This window comes from Corella eumyota, chromosome 2 (assembly GCF_963082875.1).
Source record: "Corella eumyota chromosome 2, kaCorEumy4.1, whole genome shotgun sequence".
NCBI classification, from domain to species: domain Eukaryota; kingdom Metazoa; phylum Chordata; class Ascidiacea; order Phlebobranchia; family Corellidae; genus Corella; species Corella eumyota.
In genome coordinates, this window is record NC_137491.1 from 2,221,580 (window position 1) to 2,239,583 (window position 18,004).

At 28.7% G+C, this 18,004-nt stretch overlaps 3 protein-coding genes across 3 annotated transcripts; 1 reads left to right on the forward strand and 2 right to left on the reverse strand.

Annotated features, from left to right (window-relative positions):
- Positions 1-147: 147 nt before the first annotated feature.
- On the reverse strand, positions 148-6,126 carry LOC145743136 (nuclear envelope integral membrane protein 1-like). Its single transcript, XM_082561042.1, has 11 exons — positions 5,796-6,126; positions 5,293-5,414; positions 4,775-4,897; positions 4,171-4,315; positions 3,701-3,867; positions 3,040-3,172; positions 2,688-2,815; positions 2,477-2,586; positions 1,668-1,844; positions 872-1,054; positions 148-366 (listed from the first exon to the last, which is right to left on the reverse strand). Coding segments are annotated over exons 1-11 (1,359 nt in total). The 5' UTR covers positions 5,866-6,126; the 3' UTR covers positions 148-365.
- Positions 6,127-6,806: 680 nt separating this feature from the next.
- Positions 6,807-13,538, reverse strand: LOC145742961 (putative tubulin polyglutamylase ttll-15). The gene is made up of 11 exons (XM_082560808.1): positions 13,406-13,538; positions 12,510-12,657; positions 11,989-12,151; positions 11,345-11,409; positions 10,767-10,897; positions 10,378-10,531; positions 10,022-10,106; positions 8,988-9,373; positions 8,448-8,538; positions 7,683-7,796; positions 6,807-7,285 (listed from the first exon to the last, which is right to left on the reverse strand). The coding sequence occupies exons 1-11, from the start codon at positions 13,500-13,502 to the stop codon at positions 7,172-7,174; spliced, it is 1,548 nt and encodes a 515-aa protein (XP_082416934.1). The 5' UTR covers positions 13,503-13,538; the 3' UTR covers positions 6,807-7,171.
- A 172-nt stretch (positions 13,539-13,710) lies between these two features.
- LOC145743500 (uncharacterized) lies at positions 13,711-16,291 on the forward strand. Its single transcript, XM_082561480.1, has 8 exons — positions 13,711-13,807; positions 13,923-13,952; positions 14,033-14,185; positions 14,270-14,425; positions 14,820-14,876; positions 14,955-15,086; positions 15,473-15,580; positions 15,943-16,291. The coding sequence occupies exons 1-8, from the start codon at positions 13,759-13,761 to the stop codon at positions 16,062-16,064; spliced, it is 807 nt and encodes a 268-aa protein (XP_082417606.1). The 5' UTR covers positions 13,711-13,758; the 3' UTR covers positions 16,065-16,291.
- The last annotated feature ends 1,713 nt before the right edge of the window (positions 16,292-18,004 follow it).

An 18,004-nucleotide genomic window follows, 5' to 3' on the forward strand; every position in this document is an offset into this window, starting at 1 on the left:
TTAAAGGTGCAAATTATTAAGTATATTTAGGTTTAAATATTTTTATGCCACCTCACCTTAATCTGTTTAAAAAGCTTCATATAAAAAACATTTATTTTTATTCCAAAAAAATAAATAAATTAGAAAAATTTATTTTAACGAGCTGGCTAAAAAAACTTTGAACTATTATTTATTACCACAAATATTGTTTTATTAAGGAAAACATTTAAAGAACCTTTGGGGTTACAGAAAAACAAGGCAGTCAGTGGTACAAAAACAATAAAAAATTGAAACTCAACGGGATATGAGATTTTTGAGATAATGTTTTACACAGTGAAAACTTTTATTTGCAGAACTTTTAAATTTAACTTCAAGCAACTTACAAATCTAAAAAAAAAAAAATATTATTTTTATTTAAAAATTTTTAAAATCATTTCCTGAAAAGGCTATAAACTAAACTGTCAATGGCTTCGATAAATTTGGTAAAAGGACATAAAATTATATAGATATTAGGCAAAAACAGATGCACTTTTACATTTATCCCCTTAACCAATTGCAATTACCAGCAGAATCCCCCATTAAAACTGGCAGCGTGTGGTTGTGGTCAGAACAATTTCTACACTACATGAGGTCTTGGGTTTGATCCTCAGTGATCTAATGCTGTAGCACCCTTGAGTAAGGCACTATAAATGGTATGAACTCCTGCTGAGCCAGTACTTAATCAGCAGCATAATTATCGGGCAAATATACAGACTCACTTTAACATTAAGGAAAAACACTGCCCCCAAACTTTTCTAGTTTAAACCCCAAGAAAACTCCCCCTCCATTCTTATAAGTAGAAGTTAAAAAAGTGAAATATAACTAAACTTGTATGTTCAAAATTTTGAGTTACCAGTAAATTTCTTCGTCTGAAGAGACATCCAGATTTGTCAACTTAAAACTTTCTTCTTCTTCATCATCCGATATGAAACCGTCTTCTTCTTTTATTTCCTCCACTGTAATGTCCATGTCGTTGTCATAGCAACTCATCTCCGCTTCTGAAAGATGGTGGTCGCCTTCGATGAATTTGGCAAACCTTAAATTTAAAAAAAAAATTTAATTTATGAAAAACTTTTTTTTTTCACATTTAATTTGCCTCACTTACCTTTAAAAATATAACTTAGCCTTATAACAATGCAAATTTAACTAAGTATTTAAGTTTCAAGCCATATTTAAGTCATTGGTAAACTTTTAACTGGTCTTAAATTATTGTTTTTTTTTTTGTATATATCTTTATCCTCGATGTAGGAAAGTCGAATGCGCGACTTGAACATAGAGTAACATCAGTTACTCCGACCCAGTCTTGAGTTGCCTGTGACAGTTTGGGATATTATAGATTATAATTGCCCGATACTTATGTTGCTGATTAAGTGCTGGCTCAGCAGGAGTTCATAACGTTTATAGCGCATTACTCAAGGGCACTACAGCATGAGATCAGTGGGGATTGAACCCACGACCTCATGTGTGGAGAGCAAGTGTTCTTACCACTACACCACGCTGCCGGTTATTGTTATTAAACAGAAGTTTTGGGTAAACCTTTAAGATAAAACTTTAGTTTTAAATTTAGGGTTTTGTATGTTTATAAAACCACTAGAAAAACTCCTAACCAGTATAAGTTAAATATAATTAAACAAAAAATTGAGTTTTACTTTTTAGGTGTTTCAATTCGTAGCAAAGTTTTCCACGGTGAACATTTAGGACTCTGACAAAATTGTCGTAGTTCTTCCAAAGCTTTTTTAGTCTCAATCTCAGCTTCAATCCGATATTGATCTTCAGTTAACAATTTTCTGGGTTTTGGATCTCCATATTTTCCCAATAATTTGTTTCTTTAAAAAAAATCTATTTATACTGATATTTAGTAAACATAATTTACATATATATATATATATATACATATACCAGCAGCGTGGTGTAGTGGTAAGAACACTTGCTACACCACACATGAGGTCGTAGGTTTAATTCCCACTGATCTCATGCTGTAGCGCTCTTGAATAAGGCGCTATAAACGGTATGAACTCCTGCTGAGCCAGCACTTAATCAGCAGCATAATTATCGAGCAATTTTAATCTATATAATATCCCAAACTGCCACAGGCAACTCGAGACTGGGTCGGAATAACTGATGTTACTCTATGTTTAAGTGGCGCATTCGACTTTCTCACATCGAGGATAAAGATATATACATATATACATGTTGTAGTACTATTTTATTAGCCGTTAAATTTTATTTATTAGTAAACAACAACATTACAACACTTAAAATGCAGCCAATAACCTGCATTATATGAGCGCTTTAATTATGCATATTTACTACTTTTAAGTTAATTTAGTTATTTTTAATTCAATACATATACTAGTTGTTTATAATAAAATGTCTAAATTTAAAAAAATTTTTTTTTTTACTGATTAATTTTTCTTTTGTATACCAACATTTTAATATATTTTTAAACAAAACTTACATTAGCTTAAATCTTTTTAACGTTAAAATAATTTCCCCAAAATTTTCTTTAGTTTTTGAATTTGTTAGCAGTTGTTGAATAAATATTCCAAAAATAATTGTCAAAGAAAACTAGAAAAAGAAAACAACCAAAAAAGGTAAAAAAAATCATATAATTTATAAACAAATACATACATCCAAGTGTTAAATGTAATTATGATAACACCTAATACCTTAGGCAGTTGTGTTCCATTATATATAAGTAAAACAGATAGAACTTGAATTGACCATTGTATAATATTATTAGATCGGGGGTCAATAACTGGCCCATATCGGTATAAGAATATAAAACTTAAGAACCCTAAAAAAATTTTAGGAATTTTACGAAAAAAGTTTAATTTTCGAATAAAAACCCTTAACAAAAAAAACGTAATCTTATTTTTAAAAGTTTATATACAATATTTAAAATAAAAAAAAAATATATCAGTTTGAGTTAAAAAAATATACACAACACATTACAACTTACCAAAAATAAGAATAAAATCAAATTTTTTTTCTAAAAAATGAAACACAAAAATTGCAAACCTGAAATAAGGATATATCCAGCAAGCAAATAATAATGTTCTGTTAACATCTCACTTAAATTGCCCCAAATTTTTGTTAAAATCCATGCACAAATTGTCCAACCACCAAACAGTAAAGTATATGCTAATTTTTTCTGCATGAAAAAATAAAATAAGTTAATTTTTATAATATTAAGATTTTTCGCTATATATTTTTTTTGTATATATATAATTTATCCTCGATGTGGGAAAGTCAATGCGCGACTTAAACATAGAGTAACATTAGTTACTCCGACCCAGTCTTGAGTTGCCTGTGGCAGTTTGGGATATTACAAATTATAATTGCCCGATAATTATGCTGCTGATTAAGTGCTGGCGTGCATTACTCAAGGGCGCTACAGCATGAGATCAGTGGGGATTGAACCCACAGCCTTATGTGTGGTGTAGCAAGTGTTCTTACCACTACACCACGCTGCCGGATATATTACCATAGAAATAGTTATTGCTTTAATTTAAATTTCAAATTTTGCAAAACAATAAGACAATGTTAAAATTTAAGACTATATTTAAATTCAATACTTCAACACAAAAAAAATAAATTTTTTTTATTACCAAAACGATAAATTATAAAAATATTATAAAATTAAAAACAGTTTTAACGAATTTTTAACTTCATAAATTACCTTCGGTAACATTCTACTTAACATAAACACCAATAAAAGAATTGAAGCCAGAACACCAACACTAGTACCACTTGTATAATAAAAAGTTGAAGATTTGGATAATTTTTCAGCCATATAAAATAAAAGAAGACCAGATATTAAGCAAAGGCAGCATGACAGGTCAAAAACTAAAAAAAAATTATATTTAAGTTAAAAATTGTATGTTATATCTTGAGTTCAATTCTGACTTAACATCACAATTTTACTAAATATTTTTTTTTTTAAATACAAAATTACATAAAAAGCAGTATTTTATATTTTAACAAAATCCAAAAAAAAACGTAATTATAGTTGCAAAATTTAAAATAAGAGTTGTGACCATATTACGACAATTTTAATGCAAAGCATTTGTGGGCAAGCTACTTGTATATATTATGCAAAAATTAAATTAACATTAAAAAAGTAAAGAAATAACATTCATTTTGTTATACTTATAATCCTGGTTTCAACTTGAAAATTTTGTCCGCTTAAACGTGGTTTAATAAGAATATATAACTCCTTATAAGGTGATGAGCAATATCCTTTTACTTTTTCCGATCCATTGCCAGATTTTCCAGCAAACCAACGCGACATTTTCTGAACAATTAAAATAATAAAAGGGTCCTACTAACTACCACACAGATCACACTGGACCACACAGGAGGTGACTATTTACCACACAGGACTACACAAGTTACGTTGACTGTTTTTCCTGTCTTTTGCTAAAAATTAAGTACCATAACCTCCGCCATAACCCCTTTTCTGGGAAAACCCCCTAGTTGCCCTGATTACAAAAAATAGGCTACACTATTTCTGCGTTTTATTTTTTTCTGTGTGGTAAATGTATTGTCCCATATGGTCTGTGTAGCCCTGTGTGGTAAAAAGTAGAACTTCGATTAAAATAGCTTTTTCTTTAACAAAAGAAGTTGTTAGCAAAAACTAAAGTTAATTACCTATTATAATAATAAACAGAAATAATAGACAAGTAAAATTAGCCAGACCCAAAGTAATTAAACCCTTCTAAAATTTCCTAAAAAAAAAATTTTAAAATCTTACTGATAAAGTATCAGATGCAGTTTGGTACCAATTCTCCTCATTTAAACTAATGTCAGTATCAGCATAAATCATTTCAAAGTCTTCATCACTGGAATTTATTTTTACTTCCACACAACTTAACATCTTTAAAAAAATAACATAAGGATGGTATTAACACCGGCAGCGTGGTGCAGTGGTAAGAACTATTGCTACACCACACATGAGGTCGTCGGTTCAATCCTCACTGATATCATGCTGTAGCACCCTTGAGTAAGGCGCTATAAACAGTATGAACTCCTGCTGAGCCGGCACTTAATCAGCAGTATAATTACCGGGCAATTATAATCTATAATATCCTAAACTGCCACAGGCAACTCGAGACTGGGTCGGAGTAACTGATGTTACTCTATGTTTAAGTTGCACATTTAAAATTTCCTACATCGAGGATAAAGATATATACAAAAAAAAAAAAAGATAGTCATAAATATTGAAAGCACTTGATCTTAAGTATATTTTTTATCGCATTATTTTTTACTTACAAACGCGATATTTTGTGAAGGATTAAGATGAAATAGCAAACTTGAAGTAAGATCTGTTTGATAATTGTTGTTGTCACCCCATTCTAACTCGATTATATTTTCCATATGTTTGTGGTATTTACCTACAATTTGATGCAAAATTCAAGTATATAAGATACAAGCTTAAAATAAAAAAACAAACAAATTTAAACTGATCAGCACAACATTTTTTGAATTGTGTAAAATAGACAGTGTCGTGTATTGGCGCAATACTGAGGCCTTGTATATTTAAGCCAAATTTAGGTAAAACATGCCAACATAAATCATGTGTGCATTGACCGAAAAACGTGGTACGCCTGCATGCGCGGTCACGCATTTTCTACACTTGCATGCACAAGATCTCGTTGAAAACTGTCCTACTTTCCAGACTGGATGTTTAAGTTGTAAAGTCAACCTTCCCACATTCAGATATTAGGAAAAAATAAATATAGAAAAAAAGTTTCAAAAAATTAGTTAAAACTTACCACTTGATCCCAACACATTGTGACAAAGTAAAAAAGTAAATATTGTTCCAAGTATTAAACCCATTTGCATAATAACTTGGTTTGTGATCCAAGTTGGCTAAAAATCTTACAGAATATATATACAATAAATAGAAAAATTGCTACATTTTAAATAACAAACTTCTTTAAAAAATAAATAAAAATGTTGCCTTTTTGTATTTAAAACGGCTTTTTCACATAGGAAACTATCAGACATTAACTGATGATGGTTTTTAGAATTTAAATATTTAGAAAATAGTTAGGTTTTGCACTTTACGTAAACTTTAGAAATTTTTTGCCAATTTTATAGAAAAATTTTCGTTACTGTAGTTTGGAATAAAAGAGTAATTATAATTTATAGACTATAACTTTAGTTGTTTGCCTTTTTAATCAACCTGAATTTTTAGTTTAAAAATATTATTAAAAAAATAAATAACCTGATTTCATATTGTTGTGAGTTTCGCGCAAGTTATTTATTTACAGAGTTGCCAAATTAAAAGAAATTAATTACGTTTTTTCCAATTTTTTTAATTAACAAAAATATACCTATTACAAAATTTAAAAATTTTGACTTTAAAATAAATTAACTAAAACCTTAACTTTTAAACTAAATGAAGTTTTTCGAAAAGCTAGAAACTACCGAAACGCTAGGAAGCTATTAATTATTTTTATATTTTTATAACATACTTACTAACAAAAACCAAAAAAGAAAATTAAAATTTTATAAATAATACATAAATTTAAAATAATCAACGTTTATTAAATGTTAAACTAAGTATGTAATCTGTTTAATATAAAATAAAAATTCAGCAGAAAGTGCAGAAAAATACAGTTTTTAGTTATGCAATATAAACAATACAAATTAATTTAAAAACACAGTTTTAAACATTATTATTAATCAAAAATCTCATGGCATTATAGAAAGTAAAATTACATTTTAAAATGTTTTTAATTTATAATAAAGTATTAGGAAAAAACAAAAATACCCTGGGTTCTAGTGCAAATTTCATGCATTATATAAACAAGTTAAATTAACTAGTAACGCAAAAAAAACAACAAAAATAGTAAATTTTCTGATGTAGTGTAATAATGATTATAAAATGATTAAAAAAAATTATTGCAAAAACATTTAATAAAATTTTATTGTAAATAAAAAAAATTAATCAATAATAGGCTAAATATTAAGTTAATATTACAATTTTTGATTTAAAATAATGATTGGTTTAGTTTAAGTGTAAATATTAATATGTATGTTAAATAATAAAAGTCGTGAAAAAATAAAAACATGTTGTCTAGGTTGAATAAGGTATATTATAACAATAAAGTTTGGTATACAGAATAAATTAAATAAAAAAATGTTAAGAACACCATGCTATATTTTTCCTACACATTCCCGCAAACCATAAAGTTTGTAATTTATCTTTATCAGGTAAATTACTTAAATCTAAATTTTTAGCTTGATTTTGTGACAACTGCAAAAAATTAAAAAAATTATTTAAGATTCATTTTATGATAACAACTGTAGTTTTGTTAATTTTAATGTATTACACTTTATTATTTATTTATCCTTGATGTAAAAAAGTCGACTTAACAGCCTAAATATAGAGTAGCGTTTGTTATCCTGACCCAGTCTGGAGTTGACTGTTTAATATCTTATTGAGTAAAATTGCTCGATAATGAATCTGCTGATTGGTTATTTGCTTAGCGATAGTATATTACGTTTATAGCATTTTACGAATGGATTTATAGCATTTTACATTTTACGAATTTGTAGCATTTTACGAATCTCACTTTTTTACCTATTTATAATATTTGCCTCTTTTTGGCACTACATAAATTTTAAAAATAAAGTTATGTTAAAGTACTCACCAATGGTGGAGGGTAAACTCTTTTAGCACGAATTCTGTTAATATGTTCAAAATATGAAGCTTTTAATATTCCCTTAATATCATCACTCCAACATGGAGAACATAGCTGACAAATCTAAAACAAAATATTTCATTTTTAAATTTCCTATGCACCTAACAATTAATTTTCAGGGTAAAATTTTTAACCTAAAACATTTAACTAATAACCTTGGGAGTTGTGGGTAAAAATAGTTAAAACACTCAGCCTAACAACATAAGGTTAGTTGTTTAATTCTCACTGCATCAATGTCATCGCATTATGTATAGCAGCCTTAACAGTTTAAACTCCTGCCAAGCTATAAATCAACCAGCAGCTTATTTTTTTTGTATATATCTTTATCCTCGATGTGGAAAAGTCGAATGCGTGACTTAAACATAGAGTAACATTAGTTACTCCGACCCAGTCTCGAGTTGCCTGTGGCAGTTTGGGATATTATAGATTATTATTCCCCGGTAATTATGCTGCTGATTAAGTGCTGGCTCAGCAGGAGTTTATACCATTTATAGCGCCTTACTTAAAAGCGCTACAGCATGATATCAGTGGTGATTGAACCCATGACCTCATGTGTGGTGTAGCAAGTGTTTTTACCACTACACCACGCTATTTATTTGGTATAATTAACAAAAATATCTAGAATTGCCAAAGTCTACTTAATACTAGGTCAGAAGACAGGCCCTATGTTTTGGCCTTTTAACATCAAAAATAAACATTTATACAAAAACTAACCTCTGTCTTGCAATCTGTGCAAGTTTGGCATTCCTCATCATAAACTTGAATATCACGATCACTACAAATCATGTGATCACTTTCTTTTAAGCTAAACAAAAAAAGCAAGTTAAATTTTTTTTGATATTGAAATTGGAAGATATGATACAGTGAAACTTTATAAATTACCCGGCAGCGTGGTGTAGTGGTAGGAACACTTGCTACACCACACATGGGGTCGTGGGTTCAGTCCCCACTGATCTCATGCTGTAGCGCCCTTGAGTAAGGCGCTTAAAACGGTACACACTCCTACTGGGCCAGCACTTAATTAGCAGCATAATTATCGGGCAATTATAATCTATAATATCCCAAACTGCCAAAGGCAACTCGAGACTGGGTCGGAGTAACTAATGTTACTCTATGTTTAAGTCGCGCATTCGACTTTCCTACATCGAGGATAAAGACATATACAAAAAAAAAATATTAGCTATTTATTATATCACACTAAGAAAATTTAAAATTAAAAGTTATCAAAACTAATTAATTTCAATTAAAACTTACTTTGTATTTCCGATTCTCGAAGTCATTGTCGCAACTCCAGCCAAACTTAAAGTATTAAAAACAACTTTCTCGTACATTATCCCATTATCAGTAAAATGTGCACTTGATAAGTTAGGGGACATATTTACCTCCATAAGATAAACATTTAGTTTCGAATCTAACACAAAATCAAACCGAACCATCTCAAAAAATGACGATGTTCCAAACGGGTATTTTGATACTGCGCTAATAATGTCAGTTTGTTTAAGTTTAATCATATCTGCTATAGCTTGGTAAACATTTCTTTGTAGTTTATCAGCATCAAAGTTTTGTTTTTTTATGAATGTAAATAACGAATTCTTATGTGACATTTGTAAACGAAGGTAAAGGTCTCGTAAAGAAGGCATCTAAAAAATTAATATTTTTAACTTATTTAAAGGCCACACAACAAATAAGTTTAAAATTTCATCCCTTCAAAAAAAAATAATAATTAGTCATTGTTTAAATTGTTATGGTGGTTTAGATAAAAAGTAAACAAAAACTATTCTAGTTTAACCCGTCTTTTGACCCTAATATAAAGTATCTACCATAATCTTAACCAAGTCTAAAATGTTTTTGACAGATTAGAATTTAATTAAACATATTGACCAAAAATTAACTTTGCAGAAAAGTCAAGTGTTTAAACTATCACACCATAACCGAAGGTAAACCCTTATAACATTAAAAAGTTTAACTTTACAAAAACCGGCAGCGTGGTGTAATGGTAAGAACACTTGCCACCCCACCACAAGGTCGTGGGTTTAATCCCCACTGCTCTCATGCTGCAACACCCTTAAGTAAGGCGCTATAAACGGTATAAACTCCTGCTCAGCCAGCACTTAATCAGCAGCTTAATTATCGGGCAATTATAATCTATAATATCCCAAACTGCCACAGGCAACTCGAGACTGGGTCGGAGTAACTGATGTTACTCTATGTTTAAGTCGCGCATTCGACTTTCCCACATCGAGGATAAAGATATATACAAAAAAATAAATAACAGTTTAACCCAATACCTCCCAGGTTGGGGTGTAATCATCAGCAACTACATATTTGTTTGTGTTATGGACATCAAATGGGTTGTAGTCTTCAGGACAATACCTAAATAAACAATTTTATTAAATTAGTGTTATTCTTGGAGTAAAAGATTTTCTACAGCATGTTATTTTATTAACCAATTGATAATGTTTGCTTACTAAACTGCGAACTAATTTTGTATCTCGACCAAAATATGTTTTAATAGTTTATTACCAGAACCATTTTGGTTAGAGATTTTGTACACAAATAATATATACATATATATTAAAGTATACAAAAATGTAAAGCAATTTTAATAAAAATGAATAAAATAACAAATAAAATTTTGGTTTACCTTATAAGCCATTCCCCATCAAACACATAAATTCTTAATGGGTTAACTGAAGTTATTATCGTATAAATTCCAATATCAAATTTTCTACCATCCACTAAGAATGGATCACTAATAAATTCTTGAACAAAAGAATCAGAGGCAGTTAGGTCAATATCTACAAGAGAAAAAATTAATTTTAATATCATAAAAAATCAAAATGTTTCGTTAAAACGCAATTTAAAAATATAAAATTGTTTTTTCGATAACCATAAAAATAATTCAATTTTTTCTAATGTTTTTATTGGCCTATTTGTTTTCAGGATTTTATAAACTGCATGCACAAAAAAATAATATGCTATTTGTTCCACTTAAAAAACTGCAAAACTTTTATGTTTAATGTTTAGTCTTACCTTTCATGGATTTGATTGTAATACCACGATGCTGATTATTCTTTTGGACCCAAAGTTTACTTGGATTTTGATTCGCATATTTAATAAATTCTTCTTTTTCTTTGGGCAAACTAAACGCCGTTGGAATGTGCCTAAAATTTATTAAATAATTTATAAAAATAAATAATTCATTTTTTATTTAATTTTCACAAGTATATATAATGCCAAACTCAATTACATATTAAGCCAATTAAAAATTTACATCGCAACCCATTTGATTATTTGTTTAATTCACATTCTCTACAATACTATGAAAATAGATTGAAATCCCAAACTATTGATCTAGTAATATAGCTTTATAAACATGGTTAAATACTTAAAAACTAGACAGAATATTTATCATGGCTATATAATATAGTTATGTTATGGTATATTAATAAAACCACACAATATATATACTTAAATTTAAAATTCAATGTTGTAACAGTCCCACAAACACAATTTACACAACTTAGGTATAAGTATAAGAGGAAGTATCTTATTAACTTCCTGATACAAACACTAACATTACCTTTGTTTTTACAATATCTTTAACCTACCTGAATTTTGATCTGGCTAAAAATACTTTGCTAGTTATAAACCCAAAGCCAGGAAAATGATTGATCTAAAATATTGAAAATAACTTTTAATTTTTAAGTCTACAATAATTATTTTCATAAAAAAATATATATGCAATTAAACCTTTTTTTAAAAAAAAAATTTAAAAAATTTATGACACATTGTTTGTTAATTTTAACATTATTTAAAAATAGGATTTTAATCTTTTAAGGCTTTAAATAAAGGCCTACTTCTACATGGCCAAATATTAGTTAATTTGACCAAAAAAAATATAGATTAGTGCCACAGCCTTGCCATTTTTTTATTTGCATGCACAATATCTGGTTAAAAACTGCCCTACTTTTTAGGCTAACAAAAACTATATATTTATTATCATACAGTATACAACACTGACAATAAAACCCAAACTTGTGGATGTAAACCTGTCCATTTAAACTTTACCGACAATTATAACAATACATAAGGAAACATATACTAGAATATATATGTCAAGTTATACTGTAGTTTTGTTGTTACTTAAGCCTTTTCACATAATACATAAGGAAACATACTAGAATATATATGTTTTTGTTGTTACTTAAGCCTTTTTCACAATTTAAATGTAAAAGATGCATAACATGATTACCAATTGTTTTTGAGTTATGTCGTTTGGTTTTCCAATAACTTTAGAAAAGGGATATTCATAACCCCACATTACATCCCACGGTTCCTTCATATTTTCATTCCACCTCTCATACCCAAGTTCCTTAAAAACATTCCTCACATGAAGCATATGAGGACTATCTGCACTAAAATAATTTAACAATTTTTTAAAACAAAATACTTTTCAGTTAAATAAAAAAAAAAATTTTTTTCTCTGAGTGTAAAGGTTGATTTCATGACCTTAACATAGAGTAACTTATGTTACCCTGACCCAGTCCCAAGTTGCATTTGGCAGTTTGGGATATTATGAATCATTACTACCTGATCATTAAGATGCTGATTAACTGTTGTTCAGCAGAAGATCATACAATTTATTGTGCCTTACTCAAAGGTGCTACAGCACAATAGCAGTGGGGATTAAACCCAGGACCTCACATAGTATAACCAAGTGTTCTTACCACTACACCTTGATTATAATTTGTATAAGGGTAATTATAAACTTACCTTTTTGCCCATAAATAGTAAAGTGGTTTTCTTCCTGATTTGATAATTTCGTTATTATTACTGATTGATTGTACACTAGAAGCTATTTTGAGTTGTTCTCTGTGTAGTTCTTTAAGGTGCATGACATTAGACAAAATAATTAATCCAACTAAAAAAAACAATTTTCGTAAATTTTTGGCACTTTTTTATTATTTAAATAAAATTTTAAAGAAAAAGTTAAAGTCCAATAACTTTTTGAAACTGAATCATTGTCTTATGACTCAAAGTTTAATTTCCACTGAGAGTGACTTGTGCAATGTTATAGCATCAATAGATAAGGCAAAATACTAAAGCATATTTCCTTTTTGACAACAAAAACTGTAAACACTTAATAAAAATATATCTTTGTTGTTACATTAGTATAAATAATGAAAAAAAATTTATAAATTTTTCTTTTTGTTTATATATCTTTATCCTCGATGTGGGAAGTCGAATGCGCGACTTAAACATAGAGTAACATCAGTTACTCCGACCCAGTCTCGAGTTGCCTTTAGCAGTTTGGGATATTATAGATTATAATTGCCCAATAATTATACTGCTGATTCAGTATTGGCTTAGCAGGAGTTTGTACCGTTCATAAGTGCCTTACTCAACGGCGCTACAGCATGAGATCTGTGGGGATTGAACTCGCGACCTCATGTGTGGTGTAGCAAGTGTTCTTACCACTACACCATGCTGCCGGTAAAATCATTAAATTGATTTTGTCATTTTTTCCTGTCGCATTGTTGTAATATTAATTGTAAATCATATTTATTATATTCTTTTATCAATGTGCGAAAAAACAAAATAAAAAAAAATAAAAATAATGAAAAAAAATTTGTAAATAAAAGTCAGAAAATACATAAACAATATTGCACCTATTAAAATTAGTCCATAAAAAAGTAACTGAATTCTTGGCAATCCCATTTTTCTTGCTTGGAACTTTAACCAATGAAAATAAACATTTAATCTCATTTTATAAAAATTCCCTCTTAAAACAAAATAATTAATAAACACGATACCCATGCAATTACAGAAGTTATAACTAATTTGTGATATTCTACGGAAAATGACTAATAATTTTTTTACGTCACGAATATTTATTTTTAGCTATTCGACAAACTGCCTAAGGTCATTTAAGATAAATTGTATCAACGATTAAACTAATCTTAGTACTGGCTATGCAGTAGAATATGTATTTATTTTGTACGATAACTTTAGATAGGAAATTATGTATTTTATATTTTTTGCCAGCATCGTAACATCAGTATTTTTTTCAGGTAGAATACAGTTTACTCTACAAAAAAACTTACTAATTAAACAAAATAGAACTTATCGTATATTAGCTGACATCCACTTTTTAGGCCTTGAAATTTACGTTTTATTTATTTTTAGAAACTTTAGAAAGTGAATTTAATGTAACAGGTTTGTATTAAGCGTTTATATTTTATTTTTACAATTTAAAGAAACTTTTAAATGAATAATACATGTTTTGTTTGTTTTAGATCATTTATTTTGCTATAAATGCAGCTCTAATTCAACAGCTTCAAATAATTTAAATACTGATTGTTTCAATCCTCTCAGCAATATAAGTATTCCCCTTACAAAATGTGAATCTAAACAAAGTTCTTGTTCAGTTACAATGCGCACTTTTGATGGTATTTATTATATCAATGCAAACTTTTTATGTTATATATTCGTGTAAGTTGCATATAATTCAGTAGTACATTTATGCTTTTCAGACGTTCGTTATATAAGTAGAGGGTGTAGCGAATCTTTATATTCAACAATGATAATAAGTATTGGAGATAACAAATCTTGTTTTAAAACTTGTAAAACAGACAAATGCAATCTTGATTTATGTGAATTTCAATTTACCCAAAGTAATGATTATAAAGGTATGCTTAACCCTTTAAACTTGAAATTTGCTTATTATCTGGCAGCGTGGTGTAGTGATAAAAACACTTGCTACACCACATGAGATCGTGGGTTTAATCCCCATCTCATGCTGTAGCGCTCTTAAATAAGACGCTATAAACGGTATGAATTCCTGCTGAGCCAGCACAGCAGCGTAATTATCGGGCAATTATAATCAGCAGCGTAATTTTCGAGCAATTATAATTTATAATATCCCAAACTGTTACAGGCAACTCGAGACTGGATCGGAGTAACTGATGTTACTCTATGTTTAAGTCGCGCATTCGACTTTTCCACATCGAGGATAATGATATATACAAAAAAAATCTAATTTAAATATAAGCTGGTAATAATTTTAGTATGTAACATTTATAGAAACGTGCCAATTAAACCAACCATTATCTACAAATTTAAAGAACAAAAGCGAGAATGGTAAGTACTATAACAACATTTATATACAACATTTAACTTTCATTAGTCTGTTTTTAAATTATATATATTATATTTCAGTTACACGTCGATGTTTTACTTGTTCGACATACAAAAATCAAAGCTGTAACGATTGTCTATTAAATAGAAGTTATTTGAAAGAATGTCCAATTGAAAAGAAATATTGCATAAAAACAGTAAATATGGACTTGGGTAAGTTTTTCTTTTTTTTTGTATATATCTTTATCCTCGATGTGGAAAAGTTGAATGCGCGACTTAAACATAGAGTAACATCAGTTACTCCGACCCAGTCTCGAGTTGCCTGTGGCAGTTTGGGATATTATAGATTTTAATGGTCCGAAAATTATGCTGCTGATTAATTGCTGGCTCAGCAGGAGTTCATACCGTTTATAGCGCCTTACTCAAGGGCGCTACAGCATGAGATCAGTGGGGATTGAACCCACGACCCCATGTGTGGTGTAGCAAGTGTTCTTACCACTACACCACGCTGCCGGGTAAGTTAAGCAATTTGTTAGCCATTTTTTTATAATAAACTAACTTCACCTTGTACATTATGTATTGTGATTTCCAAATTAAAGAAAACAATGTTACTCATACTACGAGAGATTGTGTCGATGTTGAAATATTTTCTAAAACAATTCTGGAAGATTTTAACTTAAGATCGTATACCACTTCTTGTAATACAGGTACAGTGAATAATTTTTACCCGTGTATTTTTAAACAATTTACTCTAAATGTGAAAGGGTCGACTCTAAAGCCTTATCATAAGGCAACACTTGTTACCTTGGCCAGTTTTAAGTCAACTTTTAGGCAGCTTAAGGTATTATTATCGTATAAAAAACGATAAATTCTGATCTTAGAAAAGGTACATAATGTTTTAAGCACCTTAATTTAGGGCGCTACGACATGAAAGCAGTGGGGATCAAACTTCTGATCTTATATTTTTGTAAAGCCAGGTGTTTTAAACACTACCCGCCTCTACATATTTATTTATTACATTAATTTAAGGCAAACAAGGACCAATAACGATATTATTGTTTTTTTTAAGATGGCTGCAATGGAAACTTTCAATCTTGTGGAAACACGATTAATAGCTCACTTATAAAAATTATAATTTTGAGCATTTTAATCGCGAATTTTTCTCAATTATTGTTAAATGTTGTTATATAAGGGTTTTTCAAATTATTTTTTATGAATATATATTTTGTTCCCAATTCAAGAGTAGTTTGTTGATAAGCTACAGGATCAAACAAAAAAATTTTCGGTATTACATGAAGAATAATTATAACAAAATATTTAAATAAATATTGATAACGACACAGTTTGGTTTTTAAATGTAGATCATTAAACGTCCCTTTATTTGCTTGATTTAATATTTGTTTAATAATGTCTTTTTTACCTGCGTTACATAGCGCTACGAGTATAAACACTGAAACTTTAACTTCAAGTTGTTTATTGTCTTTATTTGATTTGTTGGTTATATAAAAGTTAAAGCCACAATTCGTCTTTTTTATTTCATGTTTTTTATCTTAACTTAGGGTAAGCTTATTTAAATAAAGTAAATGTGTTATTTAAAACATTTAAATCACATTATGATGGTTTTTAAGCAACTTTTTGCTAGGTGAGATATATAAAAAAAAGAAATGTAGATCAACAAAAAGATTCGTTTTTAAAACATTTATGTGTCATTTAAAAAAAAAACTATTTAATTTTTAATGTTGTTATCCACATATAAAAATATTTTAAGGTATATTAAAAGTTAACGAAATTTTTTTTGTTTTTACTAAACGATTTTATTTTTTGCTTAAAAGGTTTGCACTAACACATTACAAACTTTACATTAGACGTGTATAATACCCAGCTTAAACTATATACTTATACCTGTTTGACAACCTACATTTTATTAGTTTACTTAACGTTAATAGTTAACAAAGTTATTGCCAAAATACATAAAGTATGTATGCACATACGTTTAATGTGTCGTAACGTTATATATCAATGAAAAAACGGATTTAGTTTGTTAAAAATGTTAACGGGATACTAAACAAAAAATTGTCGGTTTTGAATTAAATCAAATAGTTGTTCTTTTTATTTAAAGCAAGTTACAAACTAGCCCTATCGTATAAGAACGGCAATTAAAAAATAAATAGCTTTAGGTATGGATAAAATAAAATCATTAATTAACATTTGGGACAGATACAAGTGAAACTAAAATATTTAACAAATTGTTATAATCGCTGTTAATATTGATATATTTTTAGTAGGTTTAAAAGGTTGCTACATTTTAAAACATTTTAATAAAACCATTTGAATAATTGTTCTAGCAAGATAAAGTACACACTTCCATCAACATTAAATTAAAGTAAAAAGGTAACGTTGGTAAGAATATTTTAAATTTATAACAAAACCTTAATTTTTTTATTAATTTATAATATGCAAAGGTGGGCACTAAACTGTTAATGCGTTGATCGTTCATTACGGAAGTTTAAATTTTTCGTTAAAATTTAACTTTTTTTCGATATCGAACCAGTTAACTTTTGTTAATTTGTGCTTTCGTTACGTTAAGTCCGTTAATTCAATATTTTACAAGTAAATTCGAGGTAATATAGAGATATATATGTGTTTAATATGGCCGTTTATCGAGTTTAAACATTGCAATTTTAACCGAGGTTTGTAGCTACTAGCGGGTCGCTGTTATTTGGCCAGTTTTTTTCATTTAAAAAAAACTTTTTACAAACTTACGTTCTTTTAGTTAAATTATCAACTAAGATTAAATTTATCTTTTTATTTTAAATAGGCCATTTTTTTGTTTGTTTAAATAAAATTTTACTGTCAACGGTTATCGATAACTTCGGTTACATTTGGTTTAATTTAAATTATAAACGTTAACAAAGTTAATATATTGTGTAACGAATTACCATTTTACGAAGATACTTTTTCGGTTAACTGTGCCCACCTATAATAATATGTATACAACATGCACTTTACAAAATATAAATTGTTTAAATGTTTTTCTTAGGAAACACATATATCACAAGACCTGAAGACCAAAAATGTCCGACGAAGGTAAATAAAATAATTGTTTTAATAAATACCTTTTCAAGTTGATG